Source organism: Pieris brassicae, chromosome 1 (genome assembly GCF_905147105.1).
Source record: "Pieris brassicae chromosome 1, ilPieBrab1.1, whole genome shotgun sequence".
In the NCBI taxonomy this organism is placed as follows: Eukaryota; Metazoa; Arthropoda; class Insecta; order Lepidoptera; family Pieridae; genus Pieris; species Pieris brassicae.
In genome coordinates this window covers 4015943-4041455 of record NC_059665.1, presented here as the reverse complement: position 1 = coordinate 4041455, position 25513 = coordinate 4015943, and the positions used below count along the sequence as shown (strand labels likewise).

General features: G+C 31.5%; 2 protein-coding genes across 2 annotated transcripts in view; one reads left to right on the top strand and one right to left on the bottom strand.

Annotated features, from left to right (window-relative positions):
* Positions 1 to 25513, bottom strand: part of LOC123715982 (angiotensin-converting enzyme) — a 78813-nt gene that overhangs the window by 12567 nt on the left and 40733 nt on the right. The window lies entirely within an intron of this gene.
* On the top strand, positions 17339 to 20841 carry LOC123715989 (proline-rich protein 4-like). The gene is made up of 2 exons (XM_045671424.1): positions 17339 to 17413; positions 19461 to 20841. Exons 1-2 carry the CDS (start codon positions 17354 to 17356, stop codon positions 20595 to 20597), a joined length of 1197 nt encoding a protein of 398 aa, XP_045527380.1. The 5' UTR covers positions 17339 to 17353; the 3' UTR covers positions 20598 to 20841.

Below are 25513 nucleotides of genomic sequence, written 5' to 3'. Positions count from 1 at the left end.
GGTGTATATTATAACATAATGTCCTAATTAACGTTTGTCACGCTTATGTATGAAAAGAGTGATAAGGACAAAACATTTGTATTCTATTATGTTAGGCTTAGAGTGGCTTCAGCGTGCGATTCTTATCCCCGAGTTTGTAGGTTCGAACCCCGGCTATGCACCAATGGGATTTCTAAGTGCGCATTTTACCCTCGCTCTTACGGTGATGGAAAAAATCATGACGAAACCTTTGTGGCTTAGACCCAAATAGTCGATGTGTAAAAACAAGCAAGTTGTACGATATTAAAGTAGCTAAATCTTCTGTCTTACAAAAATGACTTTTCTTTGTAATATGGATCGTTCATAATAATACATTTATTGAATAATATTGTTCAGCTGACTTCGTGCCGATATGTGTGAATGAGTTGTAATAATATGTCCATAAAGTTCTTCATTGTTTAAACACTTAACATGTTATATAATTTTATTACTTTACTAAAACTCTTTAACATCTCACGACACTATCTGATTAACACGATTATTTTGTCTTACAAACCTTTCATTAAGAAGCAATTACCTGTGTATAAAGTAGACTATAACTCTATTAGATTGATTAAAAATAAAAATATGTATCACAGAATTACAATTTTTATTTATTTTTGAATGTGTCATTTAAATATAACGTATGCATTTAATTTAGTATTTAATTTATACGCAGGATAACCTAAATACTAAGCTTAAGTACGTAAGGATTACTTAAATACTAATTTAGCAATAACATAGAAAGGATTAATGATTTTTTATGCTAAACAGACACCTCTATGTATTTATAAAACAAAATAATCAATGGCGCTACAACCTTTTTAGGTCTGGGCCTCAGATTCTGTATCTGTTTCATGATCATTTGTCAATCGAATAAGCAAGGAGGTGATCAGCCTTCTGTGTCTGACTCACGCCGTCGACTTTTTGGGTCTAAGGCAAGCCGGTTTCCTCACGATGTTTTCCTTCACCGTTCGAGCTAATGTTATGCGCACATAGAAAGAAAATCCATTGGTGCCCAGCCGGGGATCGAACCTACGACCTCAGGGATAAGAGTCGTATGCTGAAGCCACTAGGCCAACACTGCTCAATGTATTTATACCTCTATGTTATTTCTACAAAAACTAAGCAAATCAACTGTTTGTCGTACCAAAAATTGATGTCGTGGCATATAAAATTAATTTATGAACCCGCATGAACATTGGCCCTGGCGCCCGCCGCGTCGGCCAATTATTTCTTAACCAGAATTTGTTAATATGATAAATTGAAGCAATGAGATGAAATAGTTTTAAGGTCATCGAAATTCATCGTATTTTCAAATTACAACATAAAATGTAATGTGCGGCCTTGCCTTAAACCTTAAAATGTAGTAAAAATAATATTTCATTCGAGAACAAGTTTCTTATTTAAACTTAATACTAACTTCATATTTAGACTATACATAATATTATTTAATTTCACTTCGTTATATTTATACAAAAAGAATAATACAATACTTAAAAATTATAAGGGATGCAACGGGCGGCATAATCGCTAATAAGCGATCTCCTCCAAAAAATTACCAAATCTACCTTTTTTTCCATATTTGAAATTGTCGAAAATTTGGCGCGAAGTTTTGACTATGGTCTACTTTGACATAATAGATAAATATTAGCCACAGATATCCGCAAGTTTCCATATTCATGCTGACCTTTTTGTTTTTCTACAAGGTATTGATACTTTTGCATGTTAATAACTCAATAAATTGCTGTAATTACCTTAGAAACCTGTCTTGACTTTCGATCAGGATAAGTAAATCAAGGTTTTTAAGGATTAAATCTAAACCATCATTCAAAATATAACATTCTATTCGGCATCATTATTAGGTCGTTCTTTGTCATTATCTAAATAAGAACGTTGTGTTTTTTATACAAAAGAAAATTTCATCCATATCCTAGTCTGGGGCAACTGAACTCTCTGCTCTATGAAAAAATTCTACACAAAAATGATCTTTGTAAAACAACAGATTACGCTCATAGTCTATGGTCCACTTTGCGTCTGTTACAAATTTTGTTATGTAAATTCAATGTGTTCCAAATTTGAATAAACCCTAAATGGGTAATAAAAGATAAGCCAAGTGGTGTCATCGACTTACATAATCGCCACAATTGGAAGTGTGTACCATACAATCGTAATGTAAGTCAATGAGCTCCATTATAACATTAATTGCAGCTAGTTATGGCACCGTTCGTGCGGATAATAATCTTTTATATACAAACACCTTATGTTATGTTATGAATTTTAGTAATTGGTTACATGCGCAGATGTCTGCGCAGATGACTACGATATATAACGCGTTGTATTTCATATAATACATCCGAATCATGATTGACAATTATTCCTTACTGTGTCATAAAATAAGTTTTTTAAATTTGTATAGATTTAAATATTTACTATCAGACCCTTTGCAAAACTAGTAATGTCGATCAAAGACAATTGTTATTGATTTTATTTATGTTGAGTCACTAACGAAGCAAGTAGAGTAAAATATAAGTCCATAATCGTCCTGGGGCGTGTAGAAGACAAATTGCTGCGCCTGATTTTTTACGTGGCCTAGGTACACCACTAAGCGAAGATGATATAATATTTATACATTTAATTGAATTTTCACATTAATGCCCTAATTGACCTTTCCTAAGCAAAGATAACCTTTATATATTAAATAAGTAGAACGTTTTGTAGAGGTCAAGCGTAATATCAATTTGCGGAATTAGCGCAAATGTTATTCTAGATATTAATTTTCCAACTTAGAAAATTCTACTTAAATGAAATTTTTCCTTTTAAATGTTTTAACTCCTACGGGTGACTATTTAGTTACGGTTATAGTTACGTGTAAAGAAATGTAAATGTAAAGAAAAGACAGGGAGAAACAGAAACTAATATTAAGTAAATGATGAACGAAAATTCGCACAATAACTATGGCAAGAACGTAGTTCATAGTGGAGCTCTGGCCAAGGAGGCTAAGCATGTGAAAACAAAAGACGATACAACAATCAAACGCAACGCGTCGTCTTTTGTTTTTCTTTTCTATTTCTGCTTATTTATTTAGTGTTCCGTGGATTTGTTAGAACGATAGCTTACCAAGCCCATTAATGCATCACTCGAGTTATATTATGTCTTTATTAGGACCTAAGTATAGGAAATAATACGGAACCATAAGTCAACGCCAATTTTAATCCGCACGAACCTCATAAGTCTAAACAATGGTTTCCCATTATCGGACAGTTTAATGGCATAGAATAACATTTCATGCACACTATCAAGATCCTTGACATATCAACAATGTCCGTTGCCGCACCTTGCAATACTTTTGATAGTAAAATACTTTTAGGTTGAGAGTTCATTTACATTCTATATTAAGCTATATTTGTAATATTACCTTAGATTAGTATTATTTAATATATTCTCATAGTAGGTAGGCTCTCATATATTTTTGTATGTAAAAATTACGTCGGTAAGTCTAATAAAATGATTTCGCTTTGATTTTTATCCCATTAGGCACTGCAACAATTTCACTATTTTTATTTACCTAAATATATATTTTACTAAAGTGACTTTAATTTAAAATAATATATCAAAACACCGGAATACAATATTAACACAAGTACAAAGAATTGGAACGCAACCTTTTTGTGCAGCTGCGAGGTCAAACAAAATAGTAATAAACAACACATTAAACTTTTTACACAGACTAATACACCGTGGTATATCGGTTTATAATCTACGTATCTATATTACATGAATGAAGTTTTAATTACGCTGACCATTGCTGTATAGCAATGTGTCAATCTAATGTTTTGTTGAATTATTCATTTAACAATGAAATATGGAGACGGTATTTTATAATATTTAAATTGAATAAAACAATGGAAATTGTATTTTTTATGCATCATGATTTTAACCACAGCGCATTTATTTATTAAATAAAAAAATCGTTATAGAACTTACAAATGATTTTTCTGAAACCTTGTTTGAATTATTAACCAATATTTATTTATTTATTCAAAATATTACTTAATATATTTGCAAATACAGCACCATAACTTAAATATCTAAACATCATTTACTTTACATAATATTTAACCAGGACTGCACCAGGAATGTTTTTGTAAAAGTTGCGTAAAAAATAACGCAAGTAATTTAGCTTGTTATTGAATTCTTTGATTAAATATTATATCTACGTTTCCTAGTTCCATGAAACGTACCGGAACCTCAAGCCGGAGTCGAGCGAAGGGCGCTGCCTCTCGCCTTTGACGTCGTAATGTTTATTTGAACTCCATTTTCAAATTTTCCTGAACAACTGCGTCATATTATAATAAAAATAACATATTAATAACCATAAGGACCAATTATTATTTGATCAAGACACCTATGAAGTACTGCGACTACTATTTCTACTAAACTGTGGGAACTTATAATCACGTCACTTACATAAGTAGAACATTACTAAAAACGTAAAATTGTACTAAATATCTGTCATAAAGCAAATTTCGTATGAACCATAATATAGAATTACGATAAATGAGCTTTAAATATTTCAAATGAAAATTATAGACTAGTTTCCTTACGCTCGGATACAAATCGTGAACAAAATATGAAACATCTTGCAATATAATAATGTTCATAATTAATATTAAAGAGTACGGACAAGATATATAGAATAACATAAAATAAATATAGCTGCTTCTTAATAAATGAAGACTGGTATTTCTTGAGTTATGTGTGTTTAAAGATATATCAACACAAATTAATACTATGTAATCGATAAACTAAACCGATTTTTAAATATTTTTACTTGTTATAACGACGGTAATATTTTATTTCCAAAAGTAATAATTCATTTAAAAAACTGTAACTATTTAGAAGCTTTTTTTATTGTTTGGAAATCCATTTATAGACCACGACCACGAGACACGGGAGTGTGGTTGCCGACCAGTGAGGGGCAATGGAGTACCCACAAACCCTGTAGCAAATTAAAAGCTACCTTTACCGTCTATACATTTAAAACGTAAAATAATCATTTTCACCTACAAAAATTTTATAAATTGAGATCACATCCTTTAACGCGGTGAACTTTAAGAAGAAGATTATTTCAAAAGTTGCTATTTCTTTATCTAAAGAGTCAGATATTTGTGGCAATTATAGTATTAGGGGACGTTAATCGTAGAGCGGTTATGTGCGTGCGTATAATAGAGATGTTTTGCAACGTCACAACGGAACCTACTGGAATCATTGCGACAAGTGACATTACTTCACTGTGTGTTAAGTGCGGGGTTTATCGTTTACGTTGTAACGTATCGTGTTCGTTATAACGTAAGAAAGTTCGACTATCTGAAGTTTTATAATCTTTTCTATTCTTGACAAATCGTCTGAAATAAAAGAAAAAATATCGTTATCTAGTCAAAACAGAATCCTCCTATTCTATATGAGTCTGCTGATTTTTGCATGTGTTCGTTTGTTTTATTTATATGACAACATTTTTTACGCGTTATCATAACCGGGATTATGAAACATAACCGATGAAGTTATTAGTTAATTGTATACTATTAGTTGAAGGAGTTCTAGGATCCTTCTATATTAACCAACCAAAAATTTATATATATATTGTATTGAAATCATTTATCACCTAAGGAAGTACAGCCAATAGTTTATATTCTTAAAATTATGGAGAGTTCTAATACGACGCAGCTAGATAAATAATATCACAGTAACTGGTAGAACATTACCGTTGTATCGTTCGTATGTCGTTTGTGCTATACGCACGATGGACGAGAGGTGGAACGTTATTAAATCACAAACGAAATTAAACTATGTCATGCCATGAAGCCATATTTGGTACTTTACTGCAATACAAAAGAATGATAAGCCTCTAAGTATTGTTGCAATAATTATGGGACTCTTGTTTCATGTACGTAAATATCCATTTAAAGACAGAAACATGAGTTTATTTTGTTACGTAATTTCTATGAATATTGGAAAAAGCTAAAGTCAACTCCAGCACTCTATCCTGGAACGCATCCTCTGTTTTCATAATTTTATATGGTGTGCGTTTATAAGCATGTATAATAAGACTGTGTTTCAATCGAATTATTTATTAAAAACACAATTATGTCCTAACAGGTGACCCTAAATCAGCAAGAATGCATAACCAATAAACACAACTAATAAAAACAACAAAGAGGAAAAACAATATATAGAATAATACAAAAATTAAATATACCTATTACATATAGCCTAGAACAAATAGCACAACATTTTTCAGTCTTTCATCGGACAATAAAAAAGGTCCGTTAACCTGTATAGTTCGTTAAATAATGTAAAACATCCACTCGTGCCCTTTTCAGAATGTAAGTCCTAGCTGTGGGTACATGAAGTAACGGCGGATAATGACGCCATCTGACGTACCCATGTGTGCCTGACATTGATGCTAAGGCACTATTCCTAACCTAACCTTCAGAAAGGATTTGAATAGGCTTAGTTCTGCAGCGTTCGCAGTGAAAAAGATGAACGATGTTACGGATACAGCAAAGGTCTTTTATTTCAGCTATTCTCATAGGATCATGTCATATGGTATTATTTTGTGGGGTAATGCAGCTGACATTAAATCGATATTTGTAGTGCAAAAACGGGCTATAAGAGCGATCTATGGGTTGTTCCCACGGGGGTCAGTCTAAAGAAAGTTTAATAAATTACATATTTTGACTTTGGTAAGTCAATACATTCATGAGAATATTTTGTCTGTGCAGAAAAATTATAGATATCTTTAAAAATAATAGTAGCTTTCATAATTATAGTACTCGTAATGAAGACAAAATTAGCGCACCATCAACCAGGCTGCATAAAACGAGTAATTCTTTCTAAGTCAATTGTATACTTTTTTTAAACAAAATCCCTAATGAGATAACAAACAAATGTGTGCGTGTACTAGTGTAGGCACGTAAGAAGTGAAACTTCTTTATGACCTTATTTGTTGAAAAATGATCTACTTTACAGAAATTGGTTAAATAAAGTTAAATTAGATAAAGTTTAACAAAAAGCTTTTATTATCATATACATGAATACAAATAATACAATTATTTCAATTAACCTTATTACTACTGAGATTATTACAGAATTTCATTAATTGTAATAGAATTATTACTATCATTGTTATCGTTATTATATATTTTTGTTATTAATGGCTTCGAATCTCTTCGAATCAACCGTGGTAGGGACAAGAAAAAGATGGCGCGTAACGGAAAAATGTGACGCGTAACCGAAAAATGAGACGGTAATTTTTTTCCTATGCCGATAAAGAAGCCAATAACGAAGTTTCACTTCAAAAAAAAGGTAACTCGACTGAATCTCTCAGCTGTATTTCCAGACTCTGGTGCGATCGTCAAAATCCACGACTATTTTAATGTACAGTGGAAACAAACCGTGATTCATGTGGTATCAAATTATTTCAGTGTAATTAGTATTATTATTTTCTTATGTAACCAAGTTCACATTTAAAGGATCGTCATGCTCGCTTAAATAAATTGCTTGTGGCGGCGTCCATGCGTCGGGTTATCTCTCTCCCTAAATTATGGCGAGGCGATGGATGGCCATGCGGCATACTCGTGAACGTGTTCTACTTGTGGTGACTGGTCGTACTTGAATTCGTGTACGCGGTGATGGTAGTTATTTCGACTATGTATTTGCGTGGTGTTTCCACGAGAATGTAAATACGTGCTCCTATATCACCATGCCTCCTGCTGATACACGATCTTTGACGATCTGAGACAAGATCTTTGTTTTTAATTTATTTTATTATTATTTATTATTTAAGATGTCATGTGGAACATGGTATATTGGTTGCAGCTTCTTACAAACGTTGTGTAAAACAAAAAACTTGGCGATTAAAAAGAGTGGCGGACAGTTTATTGCCAGTTCTTCTCTTCCGTTCTACGCCCCTGATTTGAGAACTGGCAGTAAATTTAAAATTAGAAGCATTTAATGTGCATTTATTTTTTTGACGTTTATAAGTGTCCATTGTGTTACCTATATTAATAAATGATTTTTGACTTTAACTTTTATACTGCCGAATTACTGTCCTTGCCATGTAACAATTTTATTAATTACATCGCAAGCGCGAATTTTCGGCGTACTCACAGAATCAAGAATAGAATAAGGTCGGATGCAAAAGTGTGTTAAATAGGGTTTGTTATAACAAACAAGTTATTTTTTATTATTTTAACGCAAAATAAATTGTTTAATTAGTATAATTTTTTTTTTTATCCGATTAAGTGTTTTACTTAAATGTGTCCGGTTAAGAAATCAAAACATATGTCTGTAACATAACATACATCTGTAAAAAGGCGTACAAATAATTATTGACATAAGACAACAGGTAATTGTTGTGATATTTATTTCTTGTATCATAACATACATTATTGTAATACATATTTTAATTTATCTTTGCAGTATATAAACCTGCGTCAAATATTTTTCTGAACATCTTATTTACTGCGTGTTATCACTATATGTATTTGAGTATTATGAATACTTAATTAAACTAATAGTAACAGCGTTTATTTAATAGGAAATCAATTATTAAAGGTTATTAAAACTAGTAAACATGTACTAGCATGGTTTAGTCATTCGCACGGTGCACAGTCTCGCAATAGCGTCCGGTCTGATGTCCTTCACTTTTACTGTCCTGCTTGAGATTAATCTTAAGATTAAATTCACATCATACAGTTCCCATAATAATTATAACCCTTCCGTTGACCTAGTCCAAATCTATCGACCCAGATTGGTTACAAAATATCATCAATCTTTCTTGCAAAATAATGTTTGAAAACATTTGAATAGATGTGATTATTGAGGCTTTAAAAAAAAATCCATAGCGCTACAACCTTTTTTAGGTCTGGGCTTCAGATTTCTGTATCTGTTTCATGATCATTTGGGAATTGAATAGGCAAGTAGGTGATCTGCCTTCTGTGCCTGACACACACCGTCGACTTTTTGGGTCTAAGGCCAGCTGGTTTCCTCACGATGTTTTCCTTCACCGTTCAAGCTAATGTTAAATGCGCACATAGAAAGAAAATCCATTGGTGCACAGCCGGGGATCGAACCTACGATCTGAGGGATGAGAGTCACACGCTGAAGCCACTAGGCCAACACTGCTCGCCTATTGAGGCTTTTATTGAAGAGCAAATCGTATAAAATAGCATTGGTGTTCTACAGTGTGGTTGAACCAATGTTCAACCAAAACATTGGATTTGTACCAATATTTAGTAAATAAAAATAAAAAGCTAAAGTCCATAGTGGAAGAGTGAAAGTAGGTACTCAAGCTAATGGTAAGGGCACTGCTCTAAATAAATTAAGTGTAATAACAGTGTTTTATGAGTATCACATATTTTACACTGTTACAGCCTTTGTTTATGAAATTCTTTAAAAAATCCTGCTTGGTTACAGGTTCATTTATATTATCGTCAATCAATTATAATTATGTTAATTATGTAATAGCAGTATACTGCTACAGGGACCAAACTTTTTAAATCTGTTTAAAATTTATATTTTTAATTTCTAATAATGATTATTATTACTATGTAGGTTAGTTTCGAATTGAAAACCATTAGTCACATTTTAATAGCTAAGCTATCATAATTTTAATGTCTATTTATTGCTTAAATCTAAAATATCTATGATATGAATAGTTCATTCGTAAGAATGTAGTTCATATTATGAATAATTAAAATTAAGTACATTGACGTATGCGGAAATAAAATATCGCCTTGAAAATATCCCTTTTACGCTAATTATTTAACTGCCCTATATGTACTTTTCTTATTATCAAACATATTACATATATCAATATGTATTTTGTTTTCCATAATGAATGTATGAGTAATTGATGCATAAGTAATTGTTCATGATGTTTTTATAATTTCCTATGTACTTAACGGGTCTGATAAAACTAAACTTGACTTAGTTTATTTTTCTTAAACCGTATTTGTAGAGTTTTACAGTAAAGGCTTTATAAAAACTAAATCAGTTTGATTCCTATCTTTCATCTCTTTCTGTCAAATTGATGTCTCTGAGATGGAAAAAACAGTGCTTATTACTAAATAAGTATTTTTATTATGAATAAGCTTAAAGCTTATTGTGATGTTTATAGACAATCATGCATACGAACATTTTACTTTGACAATGCTTTATTTGTCTGTATGTTGCTTATTAACTTAAGAAAAACAATGACTTTTGACAATAGGTTCTTTTAAACATAGTTTACTATACTAATTCTATAATGTTCTAAGGATTGAAAAATAAACGAAGTATCTGTTAAGCTTCCAACGGACAGATTTTATTATTTCAAAACTCTAGTTGGCTATTTTAAATATATATGTTTTTGTTTGATTACAATCGTGTCTCACGAATAATAATTTCATCAAACATAGGTAGAAACAGAATTGTTTTTACAAACAAAAATCGATCGTTCAGAACCCTTCCAAAAATATTAATTATTTAATATCTCACTGTAAGTTTTGTATGAATTTAAAAAGGCATATATTTAATTGATTTTCAGGCGTAATATCCGCCGACCTCGGCTGCCTTCACTTGGCGTAATTGCAACCATGACTAATGCTTATAATATAATTCTTAATACAATTCAATAAAAACCACAGATTAGCTTTAATGAATATAAGTATAAAAAGCTCTAATGAATATAGGTTGAGCGGTGTTGGCGTAATAGCTTAAGTGAGCGACCCCCATTGGAGGTTGTAAGTTCAAATCACGGTGCACCAATGGAATTTTCATTCTATGTGCGCAATTTGTACTTGCTTCTACGGTGACGGCCAACATCGTGAGAAAATCAGCATGTCTCAAACCTAAAAAAATATGGCATGTAATACAGAAAAGTGATCACATGCAATCTGAGGCCAAGACCCATCTAGGGTTGTAGCGACACGGGATTATTATTCTTCTTCTAGGATACGCAAATATATACTAGGTGGACTGACTGTATATTGACATTATGGCTAGATTGAGTTATTAATGTAAGTTCGATTTTCTCTAACAGAAAAATGGACTAGAATGAGCCATCGCAAACAGTACCTAGTTGGCTGGCCACAATACAAAGAATCGAGTTTTCGTCATAAAATTGTAGCCATAGATGTTGGTGTGAAAAGCTTTAGAAACGCCGATAATACTAAAAGCTCGAAAATGCCTCGTTCATATTTAATTCATGAGTAGTAAACAAATTTTATAACAAACCGACTTATTCGACGTAAGCAGACAATTACCGTAATACGATATCTTGACGAAAGCATTGCACATTATTATTTTATGCCGTATAAAAATCTGAAATTATGTCACTTGATGATATGAGATTGAATTGTTTGTGTAACAATATGAGATACTTTTCGTATTGCGGCCGTGTGAATCAAGCCAAAAGTTGCGTATTGATATTGTTTTATTAAAGACCTTCGTATGATATATTTGATATTCTCTTAAATTATAGCACTTTAATAATGGAGCAGAAAGGTGGAGGACAAAGTTTAAAGAATTCAATGCAACACAATGTTTTATATGAAGTAACCTAAAGAGCATTGCATTACTTTTATATAATCCGTATTTTTAAATGAGATATGTTTCACAACAAATCTTATTTTTTTAAAACAACAAGTTTTTAAATAGACGCAAACCCAGTAGAACAGTAGTTTAAGGTTAAAAGAGTAGAGTTTTTGGGTAGAGTAGATATGACTTCCGTATGTTAAAACTGTATTGTTTTTTCTAAATGTAACAGGTGCAATCGGGCAGGAGGCTTACCTGAGTGATACCGTAAGGACACTCACATTGCTAGAAGGCTGGGCTTTCAAGATTTGGTACGCTCTTTCATTGAAGGAACCTAAGTCGAATTGGTTCAGAAATACATCAGTCGGCAGCTGGTTGCACATAGTGGTGGTGCGCAGCAAAAACTGCCTTAAGACACGCTCAGTTGTGGAAGGATTGACTTCGAGGTGATACGGATGGTATTTTGTAATCTGTCTTGACGTTCGATAATGAAACTCAGCTCCACAAATGAGAGTTATACTTACCGTTATAATTAGTTAAAATCTTGACTGCATCTTACGCTAATATTTATTCCTTAGCTTTGTTTATGTATCTTTGTGTTTAATACAGGCTAGAGCAAATCTTCTGTATCGGCGAGTTCAAACTAGTAGATAAACCCACTTTTTTAAGCCAAAAAAAATTGTTCATTTCTTACTACATACCTCACCTGTTGCATGATTTTTCTTACTGTATGGTCGATTTTTGGAGTGAACGAGTTAAAAATTCGCTCAACATTCATTACAATCTTACCTTCGACATTAGAATAAATATGATTGCTCTTTAGTCTGTATAAGTTATCAGTAGTGTATAATAGTCTGTTTTTCTTAACATCTGTTTTAACAGTAATTATTTGTGTAAAAATTTTAGCACACACCCTAATTTAACGTGTATTCCTTTTATATGTGATACCGTCATGATATCAGATGTCAGTAATCAAATAAATTAAAAAAAAGAAAATAACAATTACTAAAGCTTACAACTTTTAGTAGTGATACTTTTCACTGAACCCGGCTAATGAAAACTATATTTACAACCTATTTTTACTTAATTGCGTATCAACTTTAGCCTCTGTCTGAAAGCAATGTACAAGTTTTCACTATTAAGCAACAATAACGTGTCCCACTTTGGAATAAGGAAGCTTTTTTAAAATGATCTTGCAACAAGTGTCCACTTCGTAAACATGTTTAAAAATATCACTAAGTTATTTTTTTATGCAATTAAATAGCAACATTTTAACATAATACTTTAAATAAAAACACAAAAGATATTACAACATTGACACACAAATGCAGCGAAGTACATATGTGGTAAGCATGCTGTAACTCATATTGTATACATTTTTTTAAAGCCTAAACCAGTATTTGATTATAGTGGCGTTATAATAATTTAAGCAGATTAGCAGAAGCGTAGTTGATTGTTTTTGGTTCCTGATAATGTCATCAATCATGACTTTTACAATAGGTTTGCAAAGTTACTTCAAATGTAATAGTTTTTCATACACATCTACAGTTATATATTTGGATTTTTTTTTAAATTCTCGTCCTTCTGGATTCTCAAAGCATAGTCACAGTAGCATGAAGTTATAAGAAATATGTATGAAACTACATTTAGAGTTTGCTATTTTATTTGAAAACAATCACTGTTATCCTAATTTCATAACATAACAGAAAACGCTTCAAATTAAAAATTTAAATGACAAGCCAAACTAGCGTCTTTTCCACAGACTAACAAACAAAAAAAAATGAAGCATCAACACATAATAGATAGTTAATAATCTAAAGAATCTAAACTAAAATAATTATTTATTTACATATATATCATGAAATGTAATACTATGATTAGGATATATATAATAAGTATCAAAATAAATGTATAACTGAGCGTCTATTAAAAAACGTTTAATCTACATATAAAGTGCAGCAATTCGAACCGTTTAGTAAGATCATAAAAAGTGATATAGTAGCAAATAAAATTTCATAAGCGTATTAGATAATCTTGTCTCAGTCCAATATTTGTTCTTGACCTAGCTACCAGTAACTGCACATAAATCAGACACATCTTTCCGTGCCGCAATCTCTGAATTCGATTTCGTTATTAGTGTAACCCAACACATGATATTTTATAGAATATTTACTATCTCATCTTTTTCAACTTACACAATGGCGATCGTTCATGTGCTATTTAGAATTACAGCCTGTGATTTTAATTGCCAAATTAATTAATATTGTGTGCAATAAAGTATAAGTTTCTTTACACCTTCTCTGTATAATATACCAGCTGACACAACCTTTAAAGATAATATTTATTAAGAAATCATAACTGAAGCATTTTAAGTTTCAATACATTTTTCTAGAGACTGGAATGAAAAATATTAACGGCATATTAACCTATTTTTATCTTGTCTGAGTATTACTTTACGAAAAGATGTATATTGTGTTATGAAAATATACTGTCGTGTTAGGCAATTACAAACATAACATCTGTAGTAATGAAATCGTATTATAAAATAGTAACGTTTTTTTATTTAGTTAGAATATAACCTTTTGCCGTATAATATTTTTTCATTATTTAATATTACTACTTATGAATAAATAAAAAAATACATAAATACTTGGTTCTGTTAGATACTAATTTTAATGTATTAGTAGGAACAAAAAAGAAACAAATGACTGTGTCTAATATCTGGCTAAGACATTCAATTATAAACGAATTTCAAGTTCAAATGAATCTAGGAATTGAGCAAATAAACGTGTATATTTAAATAATGTACAGAAAAACTTGTCGGAGAATTAGAAGGCTGCGATAACGGAACCGGTTTTTTACATCAGAAAGTCTAATTTTTTATCACATATTCGGATCAAGTTCAAATCACTTATAGTGACAGTACTACTGTAATTTGAAACCTTGACGTTGGACTTATAAGGTAATAATAAAAATTCTGGTTTAATTAATAATAATTTTTATTTAATAAGTTTACTGTTAGCTAACTTTAAAACTATGTATTAAAACCGATTCAACAATAAAAGTCAGCCCGTATCTCCTTAATATTAAACCTACTAAACGATCAGAGTTATAAGTAAAATCGCGATTTTCAACCCAAAGCTCGTCTGATCAACCCCCGGCAAAACTTTGCGACATGGACGGAAAACTATTAGACTATTAGTTTTTGTTAGACATTTGTTGTTGTTGTGAAAACGATTTTGTTATATTCCGGTGACATAAACATAACCTCTCCAAAAACAGGAGTTAACTGATTTTTTTTATATATTTTGTTCAGTGAACGATAAACATAATAACAAGAACTTTGAACAAATTGAACATTCGTAACACAATATCGTAAGTACGCCGGATTGCAAAATGTATGCGAAACTGCTGTATCACTTTACAGGTATTATGTTATAATTTCCTGTGTTTTTGCGTATTAAGCTTTGAGCGCGTTAATACCATATACTAAGTAAAATAAGTACCAATGTCTTTATTTATTTAATGGTTTCATACGTACGCCTTGGGTCAATTGGCTAAGTAATATTCGCATCGTGTGTTTTTGACGCGAGTATCATTAAAACATTTAGTTTTATAAGTTTACGTAAAACTACAAATTGGCTTTATGTAATCTCAGCTCTATTAAATATTAGTGCAAAAAAAATTATACCTATTACGTGAAATAGATACTAGGTCATAAGTCGACATAAAGTTCACGGCTACTATTGTTATGCGTCGTACTAAAGTTCGTGAACTTATTTTCATGAAAGATGTACTTCTAAGTGTTATTAATGGCCTAAATGTATTTATTTAAGTCATCTTCCGTATACTGTCAATTCGAATTTGATGAATTGAAGACTTTAAGAAGATTTTATTATTTTCGTCATACGGTTACTAAAGTGTCTTTAGAATAAAATGTGTTTTACTTGACTACAGATATATTTTTTCTTAGTTAATTAATATCAACTGTTGTTTTTTAATTAATATAAAAATCTCATTTTATATAACCTTTCACCCTTATTCATAAAAACTAAATAAGATGAATTCTTTTAACTAAAGTACTTTTTCTCCAATTCCTGTAAAGTTGGGAAGAAAATAGGTTCATAAGTAAAATTTTATAAGTAAGGGTGGTGTTTATGTGCTCTGTGGCAATTTACTGATTTTCCGCGTATTTTTATTATTGCACACAAATTATATTTAACAAGGTGTCAACAGTCAGAATATATTATCAATATTAATTTTATTAACTTTACAATAAAATTACTATACTGCAATATTTTTTTGACCCGCGACATCGTGGAATTTTCTAGAGAAAAAATATATAGGTGTGTGTGTGTGTGGTGTGTGTAGAGATTTTAGCCTGACCGGAAAGCGAATATTAAGAATAATAATATTGTACACAATTTCTATTTTTTAAAATAATATAATAAAGTGTGACTTTATCGATAATATTTCATTTTTCTTAAAAATAATAATTGCTTTATAAAAACTATCCACAACTAATTGAACTTGATAGCCTTCTTCACAGAGAATTTTCCGCCTCACGTAAATTAAAAATGGGAAATCACTAACATGTCATATGAATTACCGCGTTCACTACACCCATAGGGCTTGTGATGGGTTCAAGGCCGCGAAACCGGTAGCCTGTCGCATCGAGAGTGCCTTTCCAATATAGAACTCGGCCATCGAGAAATTCTTTGCAATTACACGAGATTTTGTAATGCCAATTAATGGAATATTTACACACCTTATAGAGAACCAGGAAGACTTGAATAAAGACACAAGCGAACCTTAATACGAAAGATAATACGATGATTTTCAGGTTTGGTAATGGGATTTTGATACGATTTACACGAGATATTTAGATTAAATTGTGACCTCAAATAAAATGTTTTTGAGCTGTATGTATTAATATTTTCAACAAAGCGGTGAAGTTTTCAGATGCGGAAATGACTCACTTGTTGAGAATTGAAATCAACCTTTACGTTCCTTTGTTTTCATTTTGGCTACATTTTATATAAAAAAGATAACTATCTTTTTTATTACATTAAACTGATATGAACTAAAAATATCTAGAAGGAAGTGATGAAAAATAAAATTATATTAATAGAACACCATACAATGATTTAAAGTTTTTTTAACCAATATAAGATTAGCAGTAATTTAAGTTTTATGAAATAAATAATATTATAAGTAATAATGTCAAGGTAAGTTATAAATTATGGAACAAATGAAATTATTATAAAATTAGATCCAGTTCAAGAAATAATTATATAAATTACGTATTTAAATTATATATAACATTCTCTAACCTTGAAAGAATAAACGCAACAACTATAGAACTAACATACATAATTAAATATAAGTGTTTTACTAAACTATTTGTCCAAATATAATTATTTTAATACCAAATATAATTATTTTAATATTAAGAAAAGGGACAAAGGAAAATTTTCCCATTGCTATTAACACCTACTTGGTACTCGAAAACTTCACAAAAATTAAGCCCGAGATATTTTATCTAATTAATTAGGTATTAATTTCGATTCATGAAAATCGTTCAAGAATCGCACTATCCGTATAGGTAAAAATTCCAATGCGAGAACGTTTGTCCCGCCTGACGGCTTATCGTATACGAAGGACTCACGCCGACCAAAGCAAACCCAGTCTTTAGAGGGGCAATGGCGAAAGTTCTTCCAAATATTCAACTATAAAAACTCAAGACACAAACCGAATGGTATCCAGTCCGAATCCCGACTTCAACCACCGTGCAAGAGGCATTATGAAAACAACGGTGAGTTGGTGAAGTGCAAGTGAAGTGAAGTGTTGACTTCAAAAAAGCGTTAGATTTCGCGAAGTGTTGTGTCTAGTGATTAATGTGATACACTTTTTTGAAGTCGCCGCTTCGAATTAATTGGTGTTTTGGTTAAAATATTTTATTTTTTAAATCATATTTTGTTTTCAATATCTAAATATTAAACCAAAGGTTGAAAAAATATTTCTAAATGACAAGTTTTAATAATTTTGAAATTAATGCAATATAATATAGTAACAGTACGGTTAGTTTTTCGGTTTAGAAATATAAAATAAATTTCATTAAAAACTTAAATCTGTTTCTTAAATGTATATGTCGTAATCAAATCATTACGACTTTTAACCCACTGGATTTACCTATTTATAAAAATCTTGATTTAATTGTTAAAGTTAAAAAAAATTCTGATAGGCATAACTAAAGCAATTATATCGTTCGATGACTACATCATAATAAATATGTATTAGTATTATCTATCAATACAGGTTTTAAACCAGGAAGAAAGTAGGTTCTCTAGTGTTAAATTACATCTGAGCTAGAATCCAGTTAATTACATAAGAGGAAATTCATAATGCGTAATAGTTTTGATTCATGCATTACTTTGAGGTTGACAGCTTCGATAGAATCCATAGAAGATTGATCCATAGAATAACAACACGAAATTAATAACCAGATTTAGTTATCTTAATAAAAACAAACCCTATAATATTTTAGTATGGCCAAGTAATAATCTTGTAATCCTTCACTTATAAAAACGTTGTGAATATTTTACAATTTATATGTTTAGCTATCATTTAAATTTCCCGTATGTAGACGTCACTTAGCGACTTGTTTACTAATGCTACGAGTCGTCCTTTTTTCAATTCGATTGACATACAAAGATACGCAAATTAGTGTAAAGTACATACAGATTAAATTATTGTACTCTGTAACAAGAAATAGGTTTGTAGTAGACATTGCAAAATAGCCATAAAGAACCAACACTATCCCACGAGCAACCCAATGGCCTCGTTCGATGTACTCAGTGATTAGCGACTCACAATAACTATTCAAACTACCCATTATACAAATTTGGCATTTCCTCAAATATATAAGAAATATCGCATATGTTTTAAATAATTTATGAAAAATGCCTGCAAAAGAAAAAACATCTTGATATAAAATAAAACTACACGAGTGACCAAGCCTGAAAGACGTTCTAGGAAAATTCGAAAGCATTTTTATAAAAGTCTGTTTTTAAATTGCATGTCGCATCGTTGTAATAAAAACCATCAAGCCTGATAAGTAATTTTTATTGGCTTACATTTTTACATCTCTCTTTATATGGAAATGTTGGAATATGTCATTTGTGGCAATTTGGGTTTTTGATTTCGGAGGTACAAAGCGTATAATAAAAATTCATTTCTTCAAAGTATATGTCAGAAAGACCCATAAAAACTGCAATAACTTTTGAATTATGTGAATAAAATGGAATAAGTCGATACACTTTGTTATGAAATTAAGTTTATCAAATCTAAAAAAATTAAATTGTAAAATTTTGTCATGATATTTGTGGATGAATAATATTTGTTTATAATATTTGAGCGAAAGACTCATTAATTAAATTATAAAATTGATTTCAAATTTCAAGAGAACAGTGTTTTTCTATTTAATTTTTAGTAGACTTTTTATGTTAAATAATAACTGGATGATTGATTGGACGAGTATTGCGTACGCTTGCTATTTACGGAGACTTCACTAGTCGATGTGTTAGTTACAAAGTCTTACCGTAACCGTTATGCACACGTAGTGCGTAATTATGCACATTACATACTTTATATAGGACAATGCAATTCTTGCTTAACAATTAATTACGATTAATAGCAAATTTTTCCTAATACGACATAGTTCTTTTTTATAATTTCACTCGTAAAATATATTACGCTGAGTAACTATGATACTTCATCGTGGAACTTAACTAATTTATATAATACTCATTAATTTTAAGAGCTAGTGTACATTGTATTATCATCGTAATTTTTTTTTGCAGATTTATACAGCTCTCTTGCTGGTAGCAGCAGTTGCTGCCAGCGAGAAGTCGACGGAGCAGAAGGCTGAACCATTAGAAAAGAAATTAGACAAACGTGGTCTCCTTAACTTGGGTTACGGTTACGGTATAAGCGGGTTGGATGTCGGTTATATCGGCAGCGGTCACGGAATCGGTGGTGCCTACAACCTCATCGACCAGGGAGGTCTATCTCACGGATACGGAAACATCGATCTTGGTGGTCACACTGACATCACCAGGACAGTTACCCTGGTCAAGGGAGTCCCATATCCCGTACACGTCGACCGCCCTGTCCCATACCCCGTAGAAAAACACGTGCCCTACCCAGTTAAGGTGCCAGTGCCCCAGCCTTACGAAGTCGTCAAACACGTTCCAGTTCACGTTAAGGAATACGTTAAAGTGCCAGTGCATGTACCAGCTCCTTACCCAGTAGAGAAGAGAGTACCTTACCCAGTACACGTTCCAGTCGACAGGCCCTACCCCGTCAAAGTATTAGTGCCCCAGCCCTACCCAGTTGAAAAGCACGTGCCTTACCCCGTTAAGGTGCCAGTGCCACAACCCTACCCCGTGGAGAAACACGTGCCATACCCCGTCGAAGTTAAAGTACACGTTCCTCAACCTTACCCAGTAATCAAACATGTTGGCGTACCCGTAAAGGTCCCAGTCGACAGGCCCTACCCTGTTCACGTACCTGCCCCATACCCAGTAGAAAAACCAGTTCCAGTCGCCTACCCCGTTGAGAAACCAGTACCTTACCCCGTTCACGTACCAGTTGACAGGCCCTACCCAGTTCAAGTGGACAAACCTTACCCAGTACCAGTCAAAGTTCCAGTACCAGAGCCCTACCCCGTGTACAAGCACGTTCCAGTTGAGGTTGAAAAGCATGTACCCTACCCCGTGAAGGTCCCCGTTGACAGGCCCTACCCCGTCCATGTTGACAGACCAGTGCCCGTTGAGGTTGAGAGGCCAGTCCCAGTCCCAGTAAAGGTCCCCGTCTACGTTGGCCACGACAGCGGTCATGGCAGCGGTTACGGAGGTAGCTATGGAGGAGGTTACAGCGGTAGCTACGGTGGTAGCTACGGCGGACACAGTCTTGGAGGCTCATACTATGAACACTAGAATATTTTTATTTAGTTTTTAAACAATTCATAATCTCACCAGAGCTATTTATATCTCGCCAAATTACGGCCGGGACACCAGCAAACTATCCTCTTGTATATTTATACTGTCATTCTCTGAGATGTCATGTAAAATAAGTGTACTACGTGATTGCATAGGAGTACGCGTACGTTGTGATGTAAAGGTTACCATTTCTAGGTTAAGTTGACTGTAAAATACGAAATAAATAAAAAAATATAAAATAGTAAATGGTTTTATTTTCCTATAGGAAGTGTTTGGAAGGTCAAATAATGTTGATATTGAATGAACCTTCGAGGTTCACGAATGGATAAATATTACAATATACGTTAGATAACAATCGATACAAAGGTATAAGTGTTAAACAGTTATTATGTTTCTAATTTAAAGTCAATCGAAAGTAGGTAAACAGAAATGACTAGTCACTGTATTTGCCTTAAGTGTCGAGTCACTACAAATATTATGGTTTACGTAAGATGTCGGTTAAGGTCAAACTTTAGCTTATGAAGTAACCGATGAGCTTAGTAGTTCATTAAATGTTTATTTAATTGTATTGCAACATATTATTTTTATAAGTAATGTCTATAATTTGTTTCAAATTGATCGTTGAAGTTATTAGAATTGTAAATATTCTAATTAAATATTAATAGAAAACGTAAAGATGTAACATTTAACCCGTAATTTTACCTTCACAGTTTTTTTATATTTAATTATATAAGAATAGGATTGAGTAATTTTAAAAAATCCAGTATTATGCTACAAAAATGGACAGACTGCGTGTTGGTAATGAAGGCACATAGACTTTGCGAACAAAGCAGTATTGTTTCATTGTTGGTAAGGACTCTCACACAGATATATTATGAACAAATGAACTTAAGTTATGTGTTTTGTGAGAAATATCATTCTATTTTCAATAATTATGTACATTTAAACCTTTTAATTAGGTAAATGTCTTATAATTATATGATATAATTCTAAAATAAGATTTTACTATCGTAAAATTTAGTTCCAAAAAAGTTTAATAATAATATAACTTGTTTTTTTGATTGCATAAAGAAATTCGTTTTGTAATACATTACTGGCAAAGTTATTACGAACCTGACGATTAAGTACATTGATATATAATCGTTCTAGAAAAACATAAAAGGCATATTTAATAAAATTATCGGTATTTCATAACAAAGCAAGTTAGTATGATGAAATATTTTCCGCATGAAGGTTATAAAATTAATATTAATGAGTTCCTTTAAAGTATTTTTATGATACTAAAATTAATCGTTATCAAAACATTGTTTATAATTTAAATTCCACACTTAGTCATTCATACGGATTGTAGATGTTAAATTGTTAAAAGTTTCTAAACGTCATAATCGAAACATATTTATCCAAAAATGTTTCCTTAAAACTTATTTTAACTCCAAAAAAACGCGTTAAGCAGTTATTATAATACATTTACTATCTCTTATTTATAGAGAGTGTAGTTGTTTAGTATATTTTCAATAGTCAAATCTGCAACTTTGAATTTTCGGTACGGTTATATTTTATTTTCAAAAGCGCTACGCATAGACTTTCATATAATAGACATCAACGCACTTAATCGATTTATCATACCCGGGTTGAAATAGACACAGATATTGACTGATATATAATTATTTGTTTATTTCATATTTCGATACTAAAATGTATATTTCGTTTAATTTAATTAATATTTACACGCGAAGGGTCCATGAAAGGTGTTTTAAATATACTCTACTGACTCGTTTTCAATGTACATAAATCATTGTATATTTATATATAATTCTACAATTAGTAGAACTTTTATAAAGAATGGTCTATTGGATTATCTTTTAGATAAACTACGGCCCGTAGTAATTACGGTTCGGTTTTGAAACTAATAATAAGCAAAACAGGTTGTCGTTTGAATATAGAATAATAAAATCATAAAGTGACTGTTTTTACTAAAACACATATATCATTTTAACTATGTTAACAATAGATTTTTTTGCTATTGGAAATACAAAAAGTAAGCAGAAGAACGTTTATATTGAAAGCATAATCTAACTTTTTACTTGCATTATATATTTATCAAAAACTAAGCATATTTGATCCACGCCATCTATAGAAACATGAGTATCATTGTTATGTGTGAATTGTTATCACGTAATAAAAGTTGTTATTAGTGCTATTAGTTTTCGTTACGAAGTGTAGAGGGCCTTTATTTGAATTTAACAATAGAAAGGAAACATTTAGTTGTAATGGCCATACTCAAAGTCATCTATTAATTTATGTCTAATGATAGATAAATAATCATTTATATGTAAAGAACGGTGTTGCCATGAAATGTCTGATTATTGAACTATAGATAATGGAAAACTTAAACTGGCGGTAAAATAACTTTTCTAGCTTCCAATTGGACACATACTATTATTTTTTTAAAATTAAGTACTTTCAAGTAATTAAGTACGATCAAATTATTATTTGATCAAATATACCCAAAGGGTTGATATATTAATTCATAACCCAATATTATTTATCAATTGATAAACCGATAAAAATATTAATTAATAAACTTTTTAGTGAAATAAATTTGATGGGAAAACCGGTATGGTTAATAACCATGACATGTTGCTTAGTAAAAAAATATTGTTTAGGATTGGATATACCGATATGTGTTGTAATTAGCTTACGGGCGTCATATAGACAAGAAAAATTACATTACAAAAATTTCAATTAACTGTCATGTTTGCAAAACGATTAAAAATAAATAAATCATTAACGACTCAATTCGTGCAATAAACCTTTCACAATATCATCATACGTTGCTGAGAACATGATGAATTACATTGTAATCAATATTGCGATAACCATTGCATTACGCACTTGAAAAGAAATTAAATATGTATACATTAAATATGACACTGACAACTGAGCTTTGCCGCTACTGATAGAGAGAGATTTACAAGATAAAATTCAATAACTACTTGACAATTCCAGACTGTTAGTGTTAATAATAACATATCTAATTGTAAACGTTTAAATGGTGTTAATTCTTCTTTCCAGTTGTTAAATATTGTTTTACTCAGTTATATTTTAGTTAGTATAAATATATTAATGATTAAATTCCATTCCAATTCTCTAAAATTCAGATATGTTAATTACGATACGATATAGAAAAATATATAAATATTTATAATGTATGCAAATTTCGTTAATGAAAAATGTGCAATATGTCCTTGATGTAAAAAATCTTACTTCATCACTGAAATTCTTTAGACGAAGTTTATTAGATTATTAACGAGAATACTTCCAAAACTTTACGCTGTGTCGCAAAAAAGGGTACAAATGATTTGTTAAATCTGGTCTTGGATCAAGCTTGGATATTCCTGTCTATTTTATTATGTTTTTGTTTAGACAATGAGGTGCCTTCATCAGCCTTCGTGAGTCAATATTGGTTTATAACTAACTAACTAAGATAACTACTATAATAGTCGGACACATGCTCAATGGTTGTTGTTAAGCTGTTTTCCTCACGATGTTTTCATTCACCATTTGTGCGCCACTGGGATACGAACGCATGATCTGTTTTAGAGATGCGCGTCTAGCCACTGGGCTGCACTACAATAAAAACTGTACTATAATTACAATATAACTTCTATATTGAGGTATTTGCGATTGCTTCTGAGCAAACCACACATCACACAATTGTCACTTGCTGTCGCAATGTAAAACTTTGAAGGAAGTAGGTACTATATCTTACGCTTATCACGTGAATATTTCCATAACAATTCGAGTGGTCACCACAAGGCACGTATGCGGAAACAGTTTTTTTTTATCCAGCCCTTGGATATTTAAAGATCGTGACACCCTATATAATCTCGACAGTTTTCTAAGTTTCTATACTATAGGTGAAGTTGCATTGAGCCACGTACGGCTTGTCCTCCTATAAAGAGGTGAGCACAGGTGAATGACCCTTGAAGTACATTAAATTACATTGCTTGACCTTTAGGACATCGTTATGTTTTTCATTCAATAATTTCCGTCAATGAATTGTTAATGTTGTTAACGTTAACTTTATGTTTCATCGTGATTAACGGTTATGTTGTTTGCTTTACATCAAAATACTTCTGTTTTAATTTCTAAATTAAGAAGTCGTTTAGCCCACCGTACAATCTATTTCAACAGGAATCAAACCCAGCAACTCCAAGTGGCAAATGTCGATTTCAAATTGGATGTTTCACTGTCAAAATTAAAAACCTTATAACACAAGTATAAGGTATATTTTTTTTAATTGTCTTTAGAAATAAAAAATGACCATGTCCAAGTTGGATAATGATAAAATACCTTCTATTCTATACAATTGGTGTATTTATATCATGAAAGTATCAAAATCAACTTAGCCATCAAACTTAACATAATAGCTTACTTTTCTTGATATAAAATTTGCTAGATGTAAAATTCAAAATCATTTATTCATATAGGAGTGTGAGTTGCTGTACACTTATGAACGTTAAAAAAGAAATGTATTTGAAATGCTTCTAATTTTACATTTACATCTTAAATCAAGGGCGTAGAACGGAAGAGAAGAACTGGCAATAAACTCTCCACCACTCTAGTTAATCGCCAAGATTTTTGTTTTATTTAACAATAAGCGGAATTAATACCCCAATTAATTTGTATTCACACCATGCGTCGAAACGTCCATTTGTAGTAATCTTTTGCTATTACCGAAATAAACACCTCGTAACATGTGGAACGCATTCGCTAAATTACGTATTTCTCACGTATTGCTGCCAAATAATGTTGTAATTTTTAATTTGTAATCTTCGTTGAGAATCGTTCTAATATTAATGTCTATGTATAATATTTAAACTTAATAATAATTCAGTACCGCTATAGTA